This window comes from Rhinatrema bivittatum, chromosome 14, assembly GCF_901001135.1.
Source record: "Rhinatrema bivittatum chromosome 14, aRhiBiv1.1, whole genome shotgun sequence".
Taxonomy (NCBI): domain Eukaryota; kingdom Metazoa; phylum Chordata; class Amphibia; order Gymnophiona; family Rhinatrematidae; genus Rhinatrema; species Rhinatrema bivittatum.
In genome coordinates, this window is record NC_042628.1 from 34,989,393 (window position 1) to 35,010,344 (window position 20,952).

The 20,952-nt window shown below is 45.0% G+C and overlaps 2 protein-coding genes across 7 annotated transcripts in view; one reads left to right on the plus strand and one right to left on the minus strand.

Annotated features, from left to right (window-relative positions):
- Positions 1 to 10,450, plus strand: part of LOC115075605 (cytoplasmic phosphatidylinositol transfer protein 1-like) — a 124,493-nt gene extending 114,043 nt beyond the window's left edge. For 3 of the 6 annotated variants that reach the window (XM_029576156.1, XM_029576158.1, XM_029576155.1), the window contains one exon: positions 9,282 to 10,450. In XM_029576156.1, coding sequence (XP_029432016.1) covers positions 9,282 to 9,547 — 266 coding nt within the window. In that variant the 3' untranslated portion in view covers positions 9,548 to 10,450. Of the gene's footprint in view, positions 1 to 434; positions 543 to 9,281 lie in introns of all 6 variants that reach the window. The other 3 variants (XR_003852566.1, XM_029576160.1, XM_029576159.1) reach the window with 2 other exon arrangements.
- Positions 10,451 to 16,400: 5,950 nt separating this feature from the next.
- The window catches only part of MSS51 (MSS51 mitochondrial translational activator), a 59,335-nt gene continuing 54,783 nt past the window's right edge, over positions 16,401 to 20,952 (minus strand). Inside the window, exons 6-7 of the mRNA XM_029576154.1 lie at positions 18,961 to 19,054; positions 16,401 to 18,797 (exon numbers count right to left, since the gene is read on the minus strand). Of these exons, the coding sequence (XP_029432014.1) occupies positions 18,569 to 18,797; positions 18,961 to 19,054 (323 nt within the window). The 3' untranslated portion in view covers positions 16,401 to 18,568. The remainder of the gene's footprint in view (positions 18,798 to 18,960; positions 19,055 to 20,952) is intronic.

The following is a 20,952-nucleotide window of genomic DNA, read 5'->3' on the forward strand; positions in this document are numbered from 1 at the left end:
ATTTCCCTGTTTACATTGGAATCATTATTTGGGATTTGAGGCTCTCTCTTTGTATATAAACTTAAGCTTCTGCATGAGGTGTGTGTTTTATACACGTTTTCATGGCTATGCTCTTACCTGCACCTGGCTCATTATGTGGGTGTGTGTGCATCCTTTTGGCTATAGTCATAGCTGTCTATGTGTTAATTATCGTGTTTGTACATGTGTATTTGGTAGAATTTATTTTTGTAATGTCATAGATACTGTAGATGAATATTCTTTGCGTTTACTTTGCTATATTTGTATGTCTTTGTGTATATTTTATGCATATACTTTGAATGCTTGTGCTGTATGTATCCTAAGAATGCTCCATGGCTATCTTGGGGTGGTGAGAGCTGCCAGGGGGGAAGAGTGTTCCTCGTGAGTGTGCAATCAGGCATCTCTGCCTATTACAGACATGTCTCTGGAGGAAGTGCGTGCCTTTGAGGCTGAGATGCAAGTGGCCACAAACCAAAAGCTGGAATCCATGAATTCGTAGCCTGCTGCCCCTTGGACTTCCATCTGTAGGTATTCTCGGCGATTCATCCTTTCTTCAGCATGGGAGCCTGTGACAGGGTCCCTCCATGGGACAAGTTCTACTAAGCCTTGCTCTTCCTGTAAGATGAAGAAGAATTAGAATGTCGTTTTAAACTTATGGGTGTGTGTGCTATCTTGGAGTTCTGGAGATTTTGGTGTGTTGTTCCCCCCAAAAAAACTTTAAAACAATTTCATCTCAGGAATGAACTTAAAAAGTGAATGAGTGGCTGGCCTACAGGCTGGGGAAATAGGCAGTACTCACAGTCCTCAGGGTCCTAAAGGCTGGTTAAGAACACACTTGGACTAACCATAGTCTGCTTGCCGCTGCCAAGACTGGAGAGACAGGATGAAAGCTCCCAGCCAGCTCTGAAGGAAGATTTATTTCACCAATTGCTTCAATAGGGGAGACCCATTGGATCGAGCTGGAAACCCAAGAGATGCAGGGTAGAGGGAACTGCTCTGTGGAAAGAAAAAGAAAAGCTGAAAGAAAAATCTTAATTTTGTTAAACTTTCTTTATTTGACACCAGTGATGAATTTAGCAGTACAGGAGGTTAACTTATTCAAACAAAAGGAAACATTTGACATTGACCTTATTAAATTATATATAAGGACAAGAAGAAGTTAATTTAGGCTACAACCAATAAGGACCCCATTTAGCTTCATCATGTTATCTCTTCCTAACTTATGACATAATTATTTAAATAATACTTGTGGCAGTTCTGCTGCTTTAGCTGTGGAAGTTTTCAAAGCTGAAAGGAAAAATTTAATTTCAGTATAAGGAATGAACTGAGAGAGAATTTGACAGTCATGGATACATCGGGGTAAGGAAACACTAAGGACGTGCATTCATTTGAAGTGACTGGGTAAAATATAACAAATGAGACCATTTTTGTTTCATTTGTGGCTACCTGAAACGAATGGAGGGTACCCACAAATTAAACACATTTTAGTTTCATTTGTTTGTTTCCCATTCAGGTATATGGCCTATTGAAAAGTGACTAATATACCACTCAGTGCGGCTTGTCAATCACCAATTGGAAACCCAGTCCCAATTTAAACATCAACAATCATAAAGGGACACTCTTTCCTATTTACCCCGCTATTATTGGACGTGATGTCAGACCATCATAATAGGCATCATAGTGAGGTATGATTATACCGAAAATACTCAGCCTTATATTTAATCATAGGTCTAAACGCAGAAATTTTTCTCTTTTTTTGTTATGCGTGATCACACTACTTGTGTAAAATTCCCAGTGTTCAAAACTTCATCTTCTGAATATAAACTTATCTGTGTGCCGCTGTTGCGAAGATTCTTGTTGTCTTGTTATCTTGAATCAAAACTCGCCAGCTCAGATGCCCGAAATGTTAATAGCGATATGTTCATTCCTCATACCGCTAAAAGTGCCCGACATCGCACAATGTTTCGGACTAATGTTCAGTCCTTCTTCAAGGGCTAAAGTTATTCGAATAGCATGGCAGCTCACGGCGTTTTTCTTCACATGTGAAGAAAAACGCCGTGAGCTGCCATGCTATTTCTTCACATGTGAAGAAAAACGCCGTGAGCTGCCATGCTATTCGAATAACTTTAGCCCTTGAAGAAGGACTGAACATTAGTCCGAAACATTGTGCGATGTCGGGCACTTTTAGCGGTATGAGGAATGAACATATCGCTATTAACATTTCGGGCATCTGAGCTGGCGAGTTTTGATTCAAGATAACAAGACAACAAGAATCTTCGCAACAGCGGCACACAGATAAGTTTATATTCAGAAGATGAAGTTTTGAACACTGGGAATTTTACACAAGTAGTGTGATCACGCATAACAAAAAAAGAGAAAAATTTCTGCGTTTAGATCTATGATTAAATATAAGGCTGAGTATTTTCGGTATAATCATACCTCACTATGATGCCTATTATGATGGTCTAATGACATCACGTCCAATAATAGCGGGGTAAATAGGAAAGAGTGTCCCTTTATGGCTATTGAAAAGTGATACAGTGAGTTAAGTATAACAACTGAGAAATTCCTGAGTGAGGTGGTCGCCAGGACAGAACTGAGGTGGGAAAAGAGGGTAAGCAGACAGGACAGAGGACCAATAAAGGTGAAGCTGCCCTGCTGACGACGATACACCTTGAGGTTCTTGCTACCACTCAGTCTCTTTGCCATACCCCAAACTCTATACATTAGGTGTCTTGATTCCACTCTGTCTTACTGCTATACCCCTTAGGCTACACTTGGGGGTGGGGGGGGAGGGCTTGCTACCACACTGCCTTGTTGCCATGCCCCTGATACTACACTTGGGGTCTTGCTGACACTTTCTTACTTTCTATCCTTTATGCCAGCATCTCCCAACCGGTGTGCCGTGGTTGCAGTCTTCAATTTTCTTTCCCTCCTGGCCTGCAGGATGCCCTCCTGCTGCTGCTCCTAACATAGAAACAGAGAAATGACGGCAGAAGAAGACCAAATGGCCCATCCAATCTACCCAGCAAGCTTTCACACTTATTTTTCTCATACTTATCTGTTACTCTTGGCCCTTATTGGTAACTTTTTGGTTCCAGTTTCCTTCCCCCCATGCCATTGATGCAGAGAGCAGTGCTGGAGCCGCATCAAAGTAAAGTACCTAACTTAATTGGTTAGGGGTAGTAACTGCCGCAATAAGCAAGCAACTCCCACTCTTATTTGTTTACCCAGCCTGTGTGATTCAGTCCTTGTTGGTTGTTGTCTGTATATAAATCCTCTTTTCTTCACTCCCCTGCCGTTGAAGCAGTGAGCTGCGCTGGATATGTATTCCAAGTGAAATATCAGGCTTAATTGATTCAGGGTAGTAACTGCCGCAATAAGCAAGCTACTCCCACTCTTATTTGTTTACCCAGCCTGTGCAATTCAGTCCTTGTTGGTTGTTGTCTGAATATAAATCCTCTTTTCTTCATTCTCCTGCTTCCCCTTCTTCTAGCTTTCCTCTGCAATAGAAACTGCACGGGCTCTGTAGTCTCATTGGATCTGCTGGCCGCATGCAGTTCAGATTGCAGAGGGAAGCCAGCAGAGGAAGCAGGAACACCAGATAAGTGCTGCTTAGACTTATGTCATTTCAGGACAGGATGGGTGACAGGAAATGGAAGCTGATGATGCCAGAGGAGTAGGGAACAGGAAAGGGAAGCTGATGATGCCAAAGAGGTAGGGGACAGGACTAGAGGGGGAGAGAAAGTGATCATACCGGGGGGGCGGGGGGGATGGGGGGAGAGAGGGAATGGGATGAAGGTGGGTGAGGGGAGGGAAGAGGATGGGGGAGAATGATGGAGAGAGGGAAGGGGATAATGTTGCTAGGAGGTGGAGGGAGAGGGAAGAGGATGTTGTTACCGGGGGCGGGGGTTTGGAGGAAAAAGAAAGGTGATGATGCCAAGGGGGATGGAAGATGATTATGGTGCTGAGGGGTGGGGGAAGAGCGAAGGTTCCAGGCATGGGGGGAGAGGGAAGGTGGTGATGATGCCAATGGAGTGGGGTAAAGAGTAGAGAAATTGGTGATGGTGAAAATGAAGTACATTTAAAACTAATTGGAGAAAATTATTTTTCATTCAACACTGGTTACATGGAATAGACTTAGTTTTTGGGTACTTGCCAGGTTCTTATGGCCTGGTTTGGCCTCTGTTGGAAACAGGATGCTGGGCTTGTGGACCCTTGGTCTGACCCAGTATGGCAATTTCTTACATTCATATGTGTGCTGCAATAAAGTGAATCCTGTGCTAGGTGTGCCGCAACACAAAAAAGGCTAGGACCCACTGTCTTATGCTCATCTTTGGAAGGCTTGCTGGCACTGTTCATTGCTGCTATTCTCTGAGGGATAAGCAGGATGACAGTACTCATATATGAGTGGCATCATCGGCTGGAGCCCGGCACAGAATACTTACGTCAACGTTTCTGGATTTTTTTCATTATTTTATTCTTCTTCTGAATGCTATGGTATAAGACTGAGGGAACCTCGAGTGGATGCCTGGTATAATGCATGCATAAGCATGCTCAATGAGGATCAGTCAAAGTTCCAGAAACTTTGGCATAAGTTTTCTGGGTCAGGCTCCATCCGCTATCACCCATGTGTGGACTGACACCCTGCTGTCCTCGGAGAACACCTGCTACCTGCTACAGGTAAGCAACTCTGTTTTCCCCTTCTGCTACCTCTTGAGGGTCTTGCTGCTGCCATTCCCCAGACTTTGCACCCTGGGGTGTTCTTGCCCACTGTGGGTGGCAGCTTTGCACAGCTCATGGTGTTTTGGCATCCTCATGCCACTCTTTGTGCTGCTTCGTCCCTCTGTCAGTGCTTGGGGGGGGGGGGGGGGGTTCTGCACCGTTGCTGCTTTGTTCCCCATTCATGGTTACCTTAGGATATTCATGCCACTCCTGGTGCCACTTTGCCCCTTTCATGGCTGCCTTTAGGGGTTCATGCCACTCTTCTTGGTATTCTCTTTTGAAGACTTGGCGCTTTCTTGACACTCTCTTGCGCCTGCTTTGCTCCTCTTGACGGTGCCTTGGAGAACCACTGCAGTTACCCTTTTACTCCTTTATATGGTGCCTGAGGGTACTCATGCCACTTTGTCACATTCTTGGAGTTCTCTCCCCGCCTCTACCCACAAGTTTTATTACAGAACACCCGTTTTGAAGTTCAAAATAAGCTGCATTGCGTCTCGTGTTGAATTTAATGGAAAATGAACAAAATAAATATAAAAAAAAAAATCTTGAAACAAATGGAGGTGACCTCCAAAATAAATGAACAAACCAAAACAAAAATGTTGCCTCTGCCCAACCCTAGGCACCATTGACCCTCAGATGGCCATTTACATAGCTTATAGTGTTTGTTTCAACTTTCTACATGACGAAATAACACCTGCGCTTTAGATAAGGGTACCGTATAGAAGCGCATACATACTCGCATTGAGTGTGATTTTCAAGCTGCCCGCAAAAGTGCAAACATTGCGGGTACTTCTTTCTCTGGAGACTTTGCACCAATTTTCAAAAGGTTATTTTTTTTTTTCCCTTTGAAAATTGCCTAAGAAAAATACTAGCACAGACCTGCACCTTTTATTTTGGGCTGGTACTTCTTTCGGCTAAAGGTGCATGCTTACTTTTGAAAATGTAAAATTACGGGCGTGCTTGCAAGCCCTTCCCGAATCCTGTCCCCAGCAAAACCTCCTTTCACCACAGCTAAAAAAAAAAAAATTCTGCCCTCAATGACTCCCTGCGCATAATATCACCCGCACACAGGTTGGGCAGTTCTCAGTGAAGTTCAATAGTAATTTACCCACAGAATTGGATTTAGAAAATTGTTCTCATTAAAATTAGGGCATTATATTTACCCACAAGCTTCAGAAAGCCTTATTAGATATTGAGGCACACGGCGCAGGTGAAGGACCCAAGGCTGTCCTTGGGGGGGGGGGGGGGCGTTGTAAACAAGGGCTACTGTCCTGGCCCCAGCCCTGCCATGATAACGCCACCCCCAACTCCGTAACTTCCTGTCAGCCAGCGTTCCTGGGCCCCATTACCCTCCTAAGGTCATACCTGCGAGCACCCAGTGTGTTCCCCGGAGAGCCTCACGGACGCTCTATGCCTTCAGTTTGTGGGTGGGATGTACTGGCCCCCCTTTTCCTCTCCTTTACTAGCAGATGGCCAGGACCATACCCAGCTTGTTCCCGGTGAGATGTTGCATCTTTAGGTGTGAGTCGAAGACTCTGCTGGCATTCTTCTCCATGAAGACCCAGAGAGTTTCCTCCTGCTTTGCAGTGTTTGCTGAGGTCATCCAGCCCCGTAAATAGCGTTAAGGGGCCATTGACATTCTGTGCAGTCACACTAACTGCAGCGTACTTTTTTTTCCTGGAAGTACAGGAAATTAGAAGCTGAAAGAGATAAATGGGCAACCTACCCTTTCAGCTGTAGTAAAGTAGCCAACTGGTATTCAAACACAACCAGCCACCTTCCCATCACCACCTACCTCAAAAAATGTTTCTAAAGTTTCACCATTGCCTGGCGGCTAGGAGACAAATCTTTTGCATTGCACAATACACAGTACCAGATAAGCCTAAAATATGTGGGTTTTTTTTGGGGTATGAGAGGTGATGATCAGCTCCTTTTGCAACATGCTTCTTTCCGCTGTGGGTCGGATTTCGAACTTGTGCAGCTGGATTAGGGGTCCCCTCCTCCACAGCTTGCTCATATCTATATCCTCCCTGCAGTGTCCCGTCCCCACCCCCTCACCTGGAACTGCTCTCCTCTTCAAAATTGTAACTTAACCTCTGCAAAAGGGACTGAGAGCTTACACTCCCAGGCCCTGCGGTGGCCATGCCACTTCTGCTCACATGGGCTTTCTGTTGCCATGGATACCTATCCAAGGGGCGAGGCGCTGCAAGGCCTGTGAATGCAGGCTCACAGGCACCGTCCTGAGGTTAAGCGACAGGAGTTTTGAAGAGGAGAATGGTGTGGCGGCAGGCCCCGCCGGTGACAGAGTGGTGCCCTGGCATTCAGAGGCCATTGTCTGTGCCTAAATCCAGGCTTGTTTCTTTTTCCAAACAGGTCATGGAGCACCAGCTCTGTAGAGTGAGAATAGATGTGCACCTTCCTAGAAGTGTGGATCCACTCTCCAAAGCTGGCTAGCCAAGTTGCTGTCTGATCCTCATGGTCTCTTGTCCTGGTTCTGAGGGCACTGAGGCAGGGAGTGCAGGCATTTCAGCATATGTAATTATTCTCCCTCTTCTGGTTTCTGGCCTTTTTACTTATATTTAGTTTGCTGTGCTATGGGAATTATTTACTCTAGTAATACATCCATTTAAAATATTGCATTAAAAAAAAAAAAAAGTGACTGAGAGAAAGCCCATAGTAAGAAAGGAAATACAGTAATAGGGGACAATCTTACCATGTGCCCCTAAGGGAGAAAAAACAGCCTCTCCGAGCTTTCGCCTTCCTTCTATCTTGTAGCTCATCGTTGGCCACGGAGTCTCAGCCAACAGACCAGCAGGAGAAGACTCCAACGTGCATTCCACGCCAGCATAGTTCTTACCTTCCTGCTGGTATGCTGTGTTTCCTGGCAGAAAACAGAGAGCCCATTTCCACACATTTGGAGAGTCACCTGTGTGTGTGTGTGGGGGGGGAGGGATATACGGTAACACAGTAAATGACGGCAGAAAAAGACCCAATTGTCCATCCAGAGTAAGTGGCAAGGAGTCCAAAAAAGGCTCTGCAGGCCACATGAAGGTTTTACTGTAGGGGTTCTGGGTAAGAGTAATCTGGAGTGAGGAAGGGGCCCCAGTGTAAGGGGAAGTTACAAGAAATGTTAGGTGGAGCGGGTTTGTTGTGGGTTGCAGGAAATGCGGGGTGGCAGTTTGTAGGGGTGGGAGATTCTGGGGGGGGGGGGTGGGTTCCCCCCCCGCCATGGAGCACACCAAGGTTGGTCCTTACTCTGACATTTCCTTTCTTTTGATGCTGTGGTCTTCATCCCAGTGGCTTTTCTTTACTGTAGATTTTTAAATTCCTTCTCTTTTGCGAGCAGCATAGCTGCTGTACAGATTGTCCATCTCCATGTTACTGGAGATGACTGTGGAACAATATTGACATTGGGAACAAATAGCACCAGAAGTAAGGTTTTAAGAACAGAACTTCACAAGCTCCATTCCCAAAGAGCCCTAGAAGATCACCTGAAAGTTATGGGTAAAAGATAGAGACACTGGATTCTTTGTTGGTCCTAATATCTTTTATTGAAACAACATAAGAACTGTCCAAAGTTCAGGAGCTTTTGAGATGATATTCCATTCTTCTGAGGTGCCATGCACATCATCATCTTGTGATCATTATTATGGTGGTTGTATGACAGGGTTTGGCCTGCAGAGAATCCGGAGTCCTTTTCTTTTTTCTTTTTTGTATTTTGACAGTAGTAATAATGGCACCCGTGTTGGGCTTTGCCTGTCCACTAATGCTTATCTTGGTTAACAGCTCTTGATTTTGCCCCCAGTTCTCACCACCTCTGCTAGGCACTGGGTGCTTGGCCATGGCTTTCCTTTTGGTCATGGTTACCTAATATAGTCTTGTAGTGCATTTCTAGCGGAGGCAGAAGTTTTTAATGTCAGAATTTTTACCAGCAATTTATGCAGCTCATTTACACAAATAACCTTATTCTGACAGCTTTTACCAAATTATTTTGCATTAAGTTTTCCTCATTTCTACTATGTTTTGTGACATTCATAAGGCCTCCACTGGCACACTAAGGGGCATATCCCAGGCGGAGTGAACTGAAGGGGGAGGGATGGATGCATGTGTTTTTTTTCACCTGCACCGTTATGGAATGGGATGGTTATCTGTGGTAGCGAGTGATAGGCCACATGAAGAAGGCATCTTGTAGTCTATGCGCATATACATGCCTCACTTGGCACGCAGAACAAAGAATGGTTTTATATACATTTCACACAAACCTACCAGCATGTGCTCTCATTCCTCATACATACCGGTAAAGCATGCCCACTACCTCTCTGACACCCTTACCGAGGCACATACATCTGTGTCTGTACTGACACTAAGCAGCCTTTATCTATACAATACCCTTACCTATGCAGACATCCTACTTCTGTACACTATTCTGCTCATTGACCCTATATTACTCATATTCATACACTAATGCACTCTTGTCACACTGTTGCATGTGTGGTCATGTGCACTTGTCTATAACCGGTTCTCTTTGCTCTCTGCAGACATGACCATGGACGAGGTGCGTCAGTATGAGAGAGAAACGCAGGAAGCCACAAATGAGAAGATTGGGATGGTGATGCCTACCATTTCCATCAGTACAGTTGACCAGTCTTCTGCTACCCGCAGCGCCCCTGCCAGTGCCCCATCCACACCACTTGGCGGTGATCCTCCGGACTTCCTCAACGTACCCAAGGACAGGCCCCGGAAAAAATCAGCCCCAGAAACGCTCACACTGCCAGAGCTAAGAGAACGAGCAAACGCTGAATAACTAACTGCCTAACCTGAGGTGCCCCTTCAACATGCATACTCCCTAAGCAGGTCCACCCCCTCCCCCCCCAGCAAATGATGAGTTTTGTGTATTCCTCGTTCCTCTACAAATGGAGAGGACTAATACCATAGACAGATCTGCTCCAGAAGAAGCAGATTTCATGTACTACTTTAAGTTCTCCCCCCCCCCCTCAAACATTACTCCAAGCCATGCCTTGCTTAGTGCAAAAAAGCATTCATCCTACCAGCTCAGGGAAGGATCACTCCCCCAGCCTCCCTCAGTGTTAGGGATGTAGCACTTTCCCAGTTTTACTACAGGGAGAGGATGGCACAGGTTCTTGCCCTTGTATCTGGGATAGGACTGCACAGCTTCCCACCTTTACTGAGGAAGAGTTCAGCCTTCTTCCCTTATTAGGGGGGGGGGGCAGCACAACCTGCTGCCCCCACTGCAGGAGGGGAACTGTCAGTGGTCCGTATCTAGTTTGAGTAGCTGTAAACCAATCTGTCCTGTTTTCTTTAGCATTGTGTTATAGTTGAGGTGTGTCAGCTGGACAAGCCATGGAACTTGCCATAGACCTTGCCATACACCCATCCTTATGCTGTGCACTTACGACCTATATGAGACTGGTTCATTGCCACACTGGGAACATTGTGGTGCTTATGTGATGACAGGAGGCCACTGGTGGTGCTGGAAGTCACTGGGACTATTACCAGTTGAAAATTGTGACTGTGGAAAGCATTTTACACGGACAATCTCTTGTCGACTGGAGCCGATGACGCACCTGTTTTGCTTGCCTTATTCCTGAGCAGTGCATGAGATACAGGAGCGGAGGGTCATCTCATCCCGGAAGGAACTGCCACATTTCATGTCTGATATAATTTTGTTAACAGACAGCTTCTCCTTTTAAGAAGTTGTATAGTATTTCCATATCAAGCCCAGAGGGTTGATATATGATATGGTCCGAGAAAGAGCTCAAGTGAGCAGAATGTAAATGGATTACATTGAGGAGAGAGGGAAGAGAGCTGCAATGGGAGACTGACCACAGATCACTCCATAGCTCTCTGTGGGGTGGGGGATATTCATTCACTTGTTCCAGTTTTTTGAGGGAAGAACACATCTCTATAAACTGATCAGTTTAACCTTCGCTGCTGGAAGTTTCTTGCATGCTAACCAAGCTTTCATAGTCTCCCTGAGCCATCAGACTTTGAGAATTAAATACACAAAAATGTAGTGGGCCATCGCCCTTAGCTGGAATACAGGATCATACCTGGAGGCCAGATGCTACTTAGCAACATGGGGGTGCACTCTTCTGATCCACTGCAGGAATGTGAGAGATTGGAAGCTGTTAAGCTATGGATGTGTTTGACCAGGGTTTACTAAATATTAACAGTGGTAGTACATCTGTATAGCATTGTTGTCCAAAGTACTGTAAGGAGCTTAACAGGGGATACATTTGTCACAGAAATGGGCAGGGTATTTTCCTATCTTATTTAAGTTGTTTCTACAGGGACATTTTGGGAGGGGAGATTGCTGAACCTGTGTTGGAATTTAGCCATGACATCAGGAATTAAAATCCCTGCTCTTATGAAAAGTGCCATTGGTGCTTTACTTCTCAGCACTAGCAGCAGCCTGCCGCCCCTAACACCAGGTTGGAGTATTGCTTGTAGATTGACTGAGATGGAGGAATGCCCCGGACTGAGTCACCAGAACCATTTCTGGTTCACAGCAGGATGTGTTCCTGAGGAGATGCCCTTAATCCTCTCTCCAAAGTCATGCCTGGGGGTCCAGCCTAGATTCTGTTCTATCCAGCAGCTCCAACTCTTGTCCACGTTTGGTAATTAAAAGACAAGATCCAGGATGTATCTTCTTTCCAAGTTTTGAAATAGTGTCTAGTTTGATTTTCTATCCCCATCCTTATACTTTCTCTCAGTACGTTCTGGCCCCTCTTTCATTTGCTGCTTCCTATATCATTTCCCTAACATCCATATGGCAGATTGACTGGGCCCAGGGAAGAGGAAAAAGCATCTTCAAGCTGCAGCTATGAGTCCTGGTTCTTGTCTTGGACACACCAGAGCCTGGTCACAGCAAGGGTGGAAAAGGGAAGTAAAGTTTCTAGATGCCATAAATCCGTGGTCCCTATCCCTGTCCTGGGGGCCCACCAGCCAGTCGGGTTTTCAGGATATCCACAATGAATATGCATGAAGGAAAATTTGCATGTAATGGAGGCAGTGCATGCAAATTTTCTCTCATGCATATTCATTGTGGGTATCCTGAAAACCCATCTGGCTGGTGGGCCCCCAGGACAGGGTTGGCGACCACTGCCATAAATGACTGCTTCATGAAGCAGCTGCTTTTGGAACTGATTTAAGGAAGGGACTATTCTAGACACAGGACATGGTGCAAGAGGTAACCGGTGAGGCTGCTTGGCAATAATGATCATAACAGAATCAAATTAACAGAATCACTGAATGGAGGATATTAAGAAAAATCACTGCAGTAGCATTTAACTTTGAAATGGGAGAATATGATAAAATAAGTGAATTAGAAAAAACTGAAAGTGGTTACAAAAAAAAAAGGTTTCCATTTGGTGTGGACGTGGTGTAAAAGGAAGCCCAGACTAGATGTATTCCAAGTATTTGAAAAGATAGAAGACCACAGGGATGAGGGGGAAGAGGCTGTTAAAGCCAAGTGACATTTTCAAAAAAGCTAGAAGTTGGATCCAAATGAAGAAAATATGAAAGAGCATAAGCATGGTAAGATAGATGTAAAGCATTAATAAGATAAGCCAAAAGAGAATTTGAAAAGAAGCTTGCTGAAGAGGCAAAAACTGCAAAAAAACAACCAACAAACAAACCTTTTCACATATATTTGAAGCAAGAAACTTGTGAGGGACCACTAGATGACTGAGGTCATTAAGAGAGGTCATTAAGAGAGCACAAGGCTATAGCAGAAAAATCTAAATAATGCCTTGCTTTGGTCTTGACTCAGGAAGGTACATTTTACGCTGTAAAAAATCTTTTGATTTTAATGATTCAGAGGAATTGAAGCAAATCACAGTGAACTGGAAAGATATAATAGAGGAAATCAACAAATTAAAGAATACCAAATCACTGGGACCAGATGGAATACATCCAAAGTTAAGAACTCAAAAGTGAAATTGCAGCCTTAGTAGTAATCTCTGGCTGTTCATTTAATTCAGCTACGGTATGTGAGGATAGAAGCATAGCCAATGCAATGCCCAATCTTAAAAAGGGCTCCTGGGGTGAGCCTGAGGTCTGTGCCAAACAAAATGGTAGAAGCTATTCTGAAGAACAAAATTACTAGACCTCTAGAGCAGGGGTACTCAAACCGGTCCCACAGGCCCCCTCAGCCAGTTGGGTTTTCAGGATATCCCTAATGAATATGCATGAGAAATATATGTATACACAGGAAGTGCATGCAAATAAATTTCATGCATATTCATTAGGGATATCCTGAAAATCTCACTGGCTGGGGTGCCTGTAGGACTGCTTTGAGTACCCCTGCTCTAGATAAACAATGACTAATGGGGCAAAGCCAACATGGATTTAGCAAAGAGAAATCTTGTTTTACAAATCTGTTGGATTTTTTTGAAGGGATTGGTTAAGAAACAGTGTCAAGGGACCAAGTGAGTCATTGATTATAGTGCAGTGATGGCGAACTCCAGTCCTCGAGTGCCACAAACAGGCCAGGTTTTCAGGATATCCACAATGAATACGCATGAGATAGATTTGCATGCACTGCCTCCATTTTATGCAAATCTATCTCATGCATATTCATTGTGGATATCCTGAAAACCTGGTCTGTTTGTGGCACTCGAGGACTGGAGTTTCCCATCACTGTTATAGTGCATCTGGATTTTCAAAAGACATTTGACAGAGTCCCTCATGAGAGACTCATCTGGAAATTAAAAAGTCATGGGATAGGAGGAAATGTACTATTATGGACTAGCTATGACTAAAGTAGTAGTTCTCAACCCAGGCCTCTGCGCACATTTAAGACTAATCGGAGAAAATTCTTTTTCACTCAACGCACAATTAAGCTCTGGAATTTGTTGCCAGAGGATGTGGTTGGTGCAATTAGTGTAGCTGGGTTCAAAAAAGGTTTGGATAAGTTCTTGGAGGAGAAATCCATTAACGGCTATTAATCAAGTTTACTTAGGGAATAGCCACTGCTATTACTTGCATCAGTAGCATGGGATCTTCTTAGTGTTTGGGTACTTGCCAGGTTCTTGTGGCCTGGTTTGGCCTCTGTTGGAAACAGGATGCTGGGCTTGATGGACCCCTGGTCTGACCCAGCATGGCAATTTCTTATGTTCTTATGCATTTGTCCAGATTAAATTTTATCTGCCATTTGGACATGGCAGTCCTTGAGCTTTGCACGGTCTTCTTGCAATTTCTCACAATTATTTCATAATCTAACAACTTTGAATAAATTTGTCTTAGCTGCAGATTTGATCCCCTCACTTTTCACTCCTTTTTCCAGATCATTTATAAATATATTAAAAGGCACCAGTCCCAGGCTGGAGCCAGGAGGCACTCCACTGTTTACCTTTCTCCAGTGAGAGAAATAGTCATTCAGTCCTACTCACCTGAAGAGGAGTGCAACTTTATCTGGTGAAAGAAAACCACTCCAGAAACTACTCAGCTTTAGATGCTCTTTGTGGACAGTTTCATGCAGCTGGTTAGGGCTGGATGATATGTTAGCAGTATGGCTCCCACTATAATTTAAGCACTGCTAGATTTAGCTTGGGGATATTTTCTAAGGTCCATGACCCCCAAGCCCTAGAATGATGATTTCAGCAAGCTCTAGTGCCATCGCCCCCAGTACTGTATAACATTTCATATTTATATTTCTCTCTGAAAAACTGCAAAAGCTCCTGTCCAAAAAAAAAAGCAGGTTGGAAGGATTTCCCACTCTTCCAGCAACTACAAGACTCTCAATCATTTCTCTTCAGATAGATGCAGCTGAATTAAATTTTCTTTGTACATTTATTGTATACATATTGTATACATGTAAGAAAGAACTCATTTACTGATTTTAATCATGATTTCTGTTACCTACTAAGCCTAATAACATGTTAATGCTTTACACCCCTTGTTAACCCCCATTATCCCTATAACCTTAGTTTGTAAACCGTTCTGATGGCGTTATTTTAACGTTTCCGAATGACGGTATATAAAACTCATTAAATAAATATTTCCTTCACCTATAAGATTTAACCCCTTTCATGCATGAAGAAGCATCTCCAGCTGTCACATGATGAGCCTTGGGAACTGATGGGGGCCGGCCGGGGCCAGGACAAGCTGCTTATTTCTGTCCTAGATCGTTCCATTGAATTCTAACACGAGATGTCCTAGAACAGAAGAGGAGAAAACTGATGAGCTGAGGCTAATCCTTGTAAATATTATATTACCGGACTTGGTCTGAGCCAGCATGGCGCGCTCTTATGTTCTGCCCATGGTCGTGATGGAAGCAGCCCTCCTTGTGGAGCTTGCATAATGCATGTATATTCCATGAATGTGGAATTTGCCAGCTACTCCACCCCACGTTCTTGCCCCTTCCAACACTCCCCCCGATCTGCCATTCTGCTCCCTCTTGCTCTTCACTGCTTGTTGCTCCAGTCTTTCTGTTTTCCTCTCCAATCTCATCGTCCCTTTCGTTCCACTCCTTTAAGTGTTGCCATGGTGGAGAAAGGGGCCTGTGTTGTTACGGACTGCTGCCCGCCGGGCTCTGAATCCGTTCTGGTCTTAATTTGTTTGGATTTGTCCCACCATCAGTCAGACCACTGCCTCATGCCCCTCCCCATCTTTCACCTGGGGATGAGGGGAAATATATATCTTTTCTTTGTCTGTTTTGAAATGACTGTGTGTTTGGTAAAGGCCAGCGAGGACCTTGCCACCGAGAGGATGAAAACTCTGAAAGGTAGCCCTGGCCCAGGCTCCCTCTGTGGTATCTCACCGCACACTTAAGTTGAGGAGGCCTTTTCGGAAATAAATAATTAAAAAAATCACCCTGAAAATTTATGGTGTTTCTTGGTGGCCTTTTACAATGCAAAGGATTCTCCTCTAGAGAGATAGCCCTTTTAATTACTTCTGGCATATGCTCTTTCTTCCAGCTAGTGAGGCGGAAGCGTGTGTTGAAATCAAGTCGTAGGAGTCGGTGTACGCAAGTAATCCTAAGAGCTTTTTTTTTTTTTTTCTTTTGCCAATTGCCCACTCCCACTCAAAGGGCTAGAGCAGGGGTGGGCGAACTTCCTGCCTAAAAGGTCACACTGGGGACCTGATCCAGGTCGGAGGGATGGTTCCTTTGGAGTCTGAGGAAAGGGGAGTCGTCCCCCCCGGAGCTCCAACAGGCCAGCAGGAACCTTGCTTGCCACCCTACCTGCCACCTCCAGCCAGAAATGACACGGTCTCACCAGCGTGGGCCATAGCTTGCTTAGCTCTGGGCTAGAGCTTTGAGGCCTGAAGAAAGTGAAGGAGAATGGAGGCTCACAGAATTAAGCCTTGGGGAGTATGCACTCCGATAGCTTGGAAGCAAGAGGTACAAAGACCCTTCCAGACTCGGGCTCCCAAGTCCTACTGTATCTGTTCCTCTTGGATGCCTGAATTGTAAGTGACTCGGTTTACCTTGGTGCACGGAAATAAGAGTACTTTCTCAGCAGAACTCCCCATAAGCTTATCCATTTGCAGCTGCTGTCAGTATCCTAACTAACCACCAATACGTGGGGAGGGGTGAAACTTGGGAATTTCACATGCACATAGATGGGTAATTAGCTGATACGAGTTCCAAGCACTTGTTTTCTTCCACTTGGGGGAGTAATGAGCTAATGTAGAGGGTTCTGTGTTAATCCATCCTGCTTTGTACAGAAATACTCAGAGCCCCATTAGAGGTGCATCCACGCATACATGAGCACTGTACAACACAAATCAAATCCAAGTTCATACGTGCCCCAACCAGTCATATAGTAATGAGTGCAGTGCACACCAATAAATAACACATGAAATGCAAAATACCATTACTCAGCCCCACCCCCAACTAAAGACCATTCAGATAACAGTACTGAACAGCAACGAGCAATGACCATGCAATACAGTATGTAGTGTCTCATTGCGGTATATATGCAAAAGCACTGGGTACACATCACAACATTATTCAGGTACACGGATTTAAAAAAACAGACGAGACATCCTTGTCATATCTAGAAATGAAAATGCTTGTAATTTTTTTCTTTCTATCTGTTTTTGGTTTGTTGTTTTTCATGCATTTAATCTTTGGCATCTTTAAAGCAAATTTCCTGCAGGTGCTGCTTGCTCAAAGTTTAAAAATAACTTGCAATATCTAATTTAAAAGAGAGCTGCTGTCAATTGGGGCCATAATCATGTGCATTGTGGAAGCTGGAAACATAACTATTCCAGCAATTGAAAAATATTTTCCCATCTTCGGGATTTGAAATAACACTTTTACATAAGCTAGCAGGAAGACTCATTTTGAGGTCATTGATGACATCCATTAGCTGTCACCTCTGTAGGCTTATTGAAAATGAAAGCGCTTACGATTTTGTAAGGCTGTGACTGCAATTTCCACTAACCTATCTGAAGTGAGACAATGTGTAATCACCAGTGATATTTACTATGAAACAAAATGGTTGTGCCATGTTAGCTACAGTGAAGATATGCTATTACATTTAAAATATTTTCTATTTTATAGAAGCAGGTTGCTGTTGGTTCCCCCCCACACACACACACACTGCCCACGCCATTACAATCTGAGTGGATAATAGGCTGGCACCTTCCCAATACAGCGTCAGATCAGCTAATTAGCACTGCCAACCATCCCAGTTTGGAGAATCTTGCAGGACTGGCACGACCCCACTGTGCACTTGCCCAGAGCAGCAGCTCCGGGGCGTTTGACGTCACACAGCTGAGCCTGCTTATAGAGTTTAAACGGTGCAGAGCCTGGCTTATCCTCTCCATGGCCTATTGCACCCCTCCTTGGCTGGCAGAAATAGCGCTTTACGGTGTGAGGGGCCAGTCTCATGGTATGAGGCACAAGATCTATGGGACTCGTGAGGTTTGTACTTGAGAGACTGGACCCCTCAGCACAGGAAGTTAAACACCACTCCTGCTGAATGGGGAGGTTCGGGAGGAGGCCAAAAATCAAGGGGCAGTGGGAAGGGGATATGAGAGAGCATTTTTTTTTGGGGGGGGGGGGGGGGGGGGGAGGTGAATACAGGAAGACTCTTCTAGCAATCAAATGGGAATGTGGGGATAGCCTTCCGGGGATGTGAGATGGATGCGAGGAGAACTTCCCAAGATTGAGAGGGGAATGTGGGAAGAACTTTCAGGGGGGGGGGGGAGTCAAGGAGAGGGAATGTGGGGAGAGCATTCTAGGGATTGACGAGAGCCGAGATAGAACCTGAGATGGGGGCAGAGAGAAAGAGGACATGGGAATTAAGTTGAGAGAAAAAGGACCCAGAATGGAGGGAAGGAAAGAGAGGCAGGACCAAGGCCAGAGGGAGAGAAGACTGGGGAGAAAGAATCCTGGTTAAAGGGGATTGTGAGGGGGAGAGAGGACTAGGGATGGGGCTGACGGAGAGAGGACTCTGGATTTGATTGGCGGGGAAGAGGGGTGTCCAGAAAGATAATGCGGGGAATGGAATGGAAGAGAGGAAAAGGAATATGGAAAGGCAAGCAGGCAGGAAGGAGATGAGCGCAGAAAGAGAGAAAATATTAAAATATCCATTTTGAAGGAAAAAGACAAAGAAGGAAGAGAACTTAGAAAGGGAAAAAAAGGCGAGAACAAAAGAATAAAAAGAACAGAGCGTTTTAATAAAAAGGAGCTATGCTGAGCAGAAAATTTAAACTGGAAACAGCAAAGATTGGAAACTATTTGATTATCTGATAGATAGATATAATTCAAATGTCTACTGTGAGTGTCTCTCTCAACTGAGGCAAACGTACTCCGAGTACACTCCAGATGTGTAGGCCCCGTATCCTGTTTTTAAGCTGCTTCCTCCTCCTCTTCCAGTTCTCCCAGGTTCAGCCCCTCCTCGTCTCCTCCTGACAGTCCATAGAACATGACATACTGGGAATTGCTGTGTGCGGGCTGCTTATTGGGGTCAGACTGGACCTGGTCCAGCTTCAGGGAGGCGAAGGGGTTGGTGCCGTGCGCCGTGATCTGCGTTTCCAGCTCCGCCAGGATCTGCAGAGAGTATCTCAGCTCCTGTTCACTGCCAACAAAAGAGGAGAATATGAGAATCGCAGCAGAGAGAGCATTCGGTTCCTGCTCGCTGCCAACAACAGGAGGGGGAAAACTTGGGGAATCCTAGTGCAAGGATTATTCATCTGCTTACTGCCAACATAGTAAAACAGCAACAGAAGTGCGGGTCTTACTTATACATGGTGAAGAGGGAGGGAATCCTGTAGTCTCGCAGTAGGAGAAGGGTGGGGAACCATCCCTCAGTCAAACCCTGGGAGGCATGGAATCCTGCAGAGGGGAGACAAAATCATTTAAAGCCAGGTGATATACAGACTATCGACAGTGTGGCCTGCTTGAGCAGAACACTTGACGGTACGGCCCCGATATGTCTGAGGAGTCACAGCTCCCGGAGGCTGATATGGAAGCAGCTCTACAGTCATCGGCTTCAACCCCTGACTGCTGTAGTAATGTTTCAGTACTGAATAACTCTCGGAGCACCCAACGTCTTCCACCTCACTCTAACAAACCTAAGAAGGGTGCAGATTTCTATGCCATTCCTTCCGACGGAGAACCTCCCCTGAAAGGGAAAATTACCACAGCGGCTCCTCCAAGGCAAAGGTAGTTTACTCCTCTCAGCAGAAGCTTAGAGCGGCAACTTCTCCCGCCCACAGCAAAATCCTAATTTTTAAAGGATTAGGGCAGCCAGTCCTTGCTCCACTTAGGGGGTTAAGATCTGCTGGAGTGTTTTTGTTTTAAGTCGGTCACAGTTTAGAAAAGAAAAAGGCCATTTCCTGGAAACGCAATCAAACCCAAAGATAATGGTTGACAGGAATCGGTGGCTGGGAGACACTTTTTGCAGACTAAGGCATGACCTGAAGAAGCAGGGGAAGAGGAAGACAGGGCAGCCGTTCTCCCTTTTCTCGCTTTCCAGTTAATTTAACAGGAGGGTTACTGGGGACTGAGGAGGAGGGGCCTGCTTTAGAAAAGAACATTTTCGGGTTTTCACCCCTTCTGTCCCCTTCTAGCTGTGAGGGGAAGACTGGCAACTGCTGCTTCAACACTCACTCCAGTCTCCTTCCCTCAGAAATCTGTTTCAGAAAATGAGATTTAGACTCCCACTTGCTGCTGGAATCCCTTATTTTATAGCTCGGTCTCTTCTTGGGTTTGGACTATAGAACATGCGCTTGGCTGAGCTTAAGTGTTCCCAAGGTGGAGGCCGAGCTGACGGGGACAAGGAATGAGCCTGAACTGCCTTCCTCCATCTTCTGGAAATGAGAACAGATGTTAGAGGTGGTCTTTCACCGCCTGAATGACGAAATCCTCAGGATTACTATTATCTCTGGGGTTGTGTGTCACCGGCTGCAGTCCTCTCTTCACTGGCAAAGACAGAGCTGTATCGATCTCTCTTGGATGGCAGGACGTCAGCTAGTGGGCCTCTGACTGGAATGGAGGTATTGCAGGAAGGTTTGCTATTTTTAGGAGTTTGTTTACAAGGTAAAAAAAAAGAACACCTAATGTGGAGACTGCATCTGTCTGTGACCTCGATTCAACAAACCAGTGAACAAACTGCCCTGAAAATCGGGATTCAGCAGTTGGTGAGGTTGCTTAGTCGAATGTGATAGGTGCCACATTCCTGTTCCTGAGCTTTGCTGTTTTTTGGGGATTGGGATCCTGCCACCAGTATTAGCGTATACTAAACTGGTCTTGTGCATGTTAAAAACCATGCTCCTGTCGTAACTGGAACAGAAGCTGTGTATGTGAGATGTTTAATTATTGTCTAAACTAACACCACACCCACATATATGTAGACGCAGTGGGCGTACACAATTATATTTTGTTTTGGATGGGGAGAAACATAGTGAGGTTTAGTAAATATCTACGCTTGCCAGTGTTCAGATTCATAATAGACATTTCAGTGATCTATTTTTCTGCATTGCTTGGATAGCATTACCAGCTGGCCATGTGGTCAGATCAGACCAAGCCAGTCCTAGGTTTCTGTAGCAGTGCTTTGTCTGAAATATTTCACACGGTGGTGTAGTACTATATTAGGAGGATCATGTGTATTTTATCATTATGAATTTGCAAGGACTTTTGAGCTGATTGACTTGATGTGCTGCTGTTGGATCGACAGCAATGCAAGTGTGAGATTAATCGACAACTTAGTGACACTCGTTTTTACCAACCAT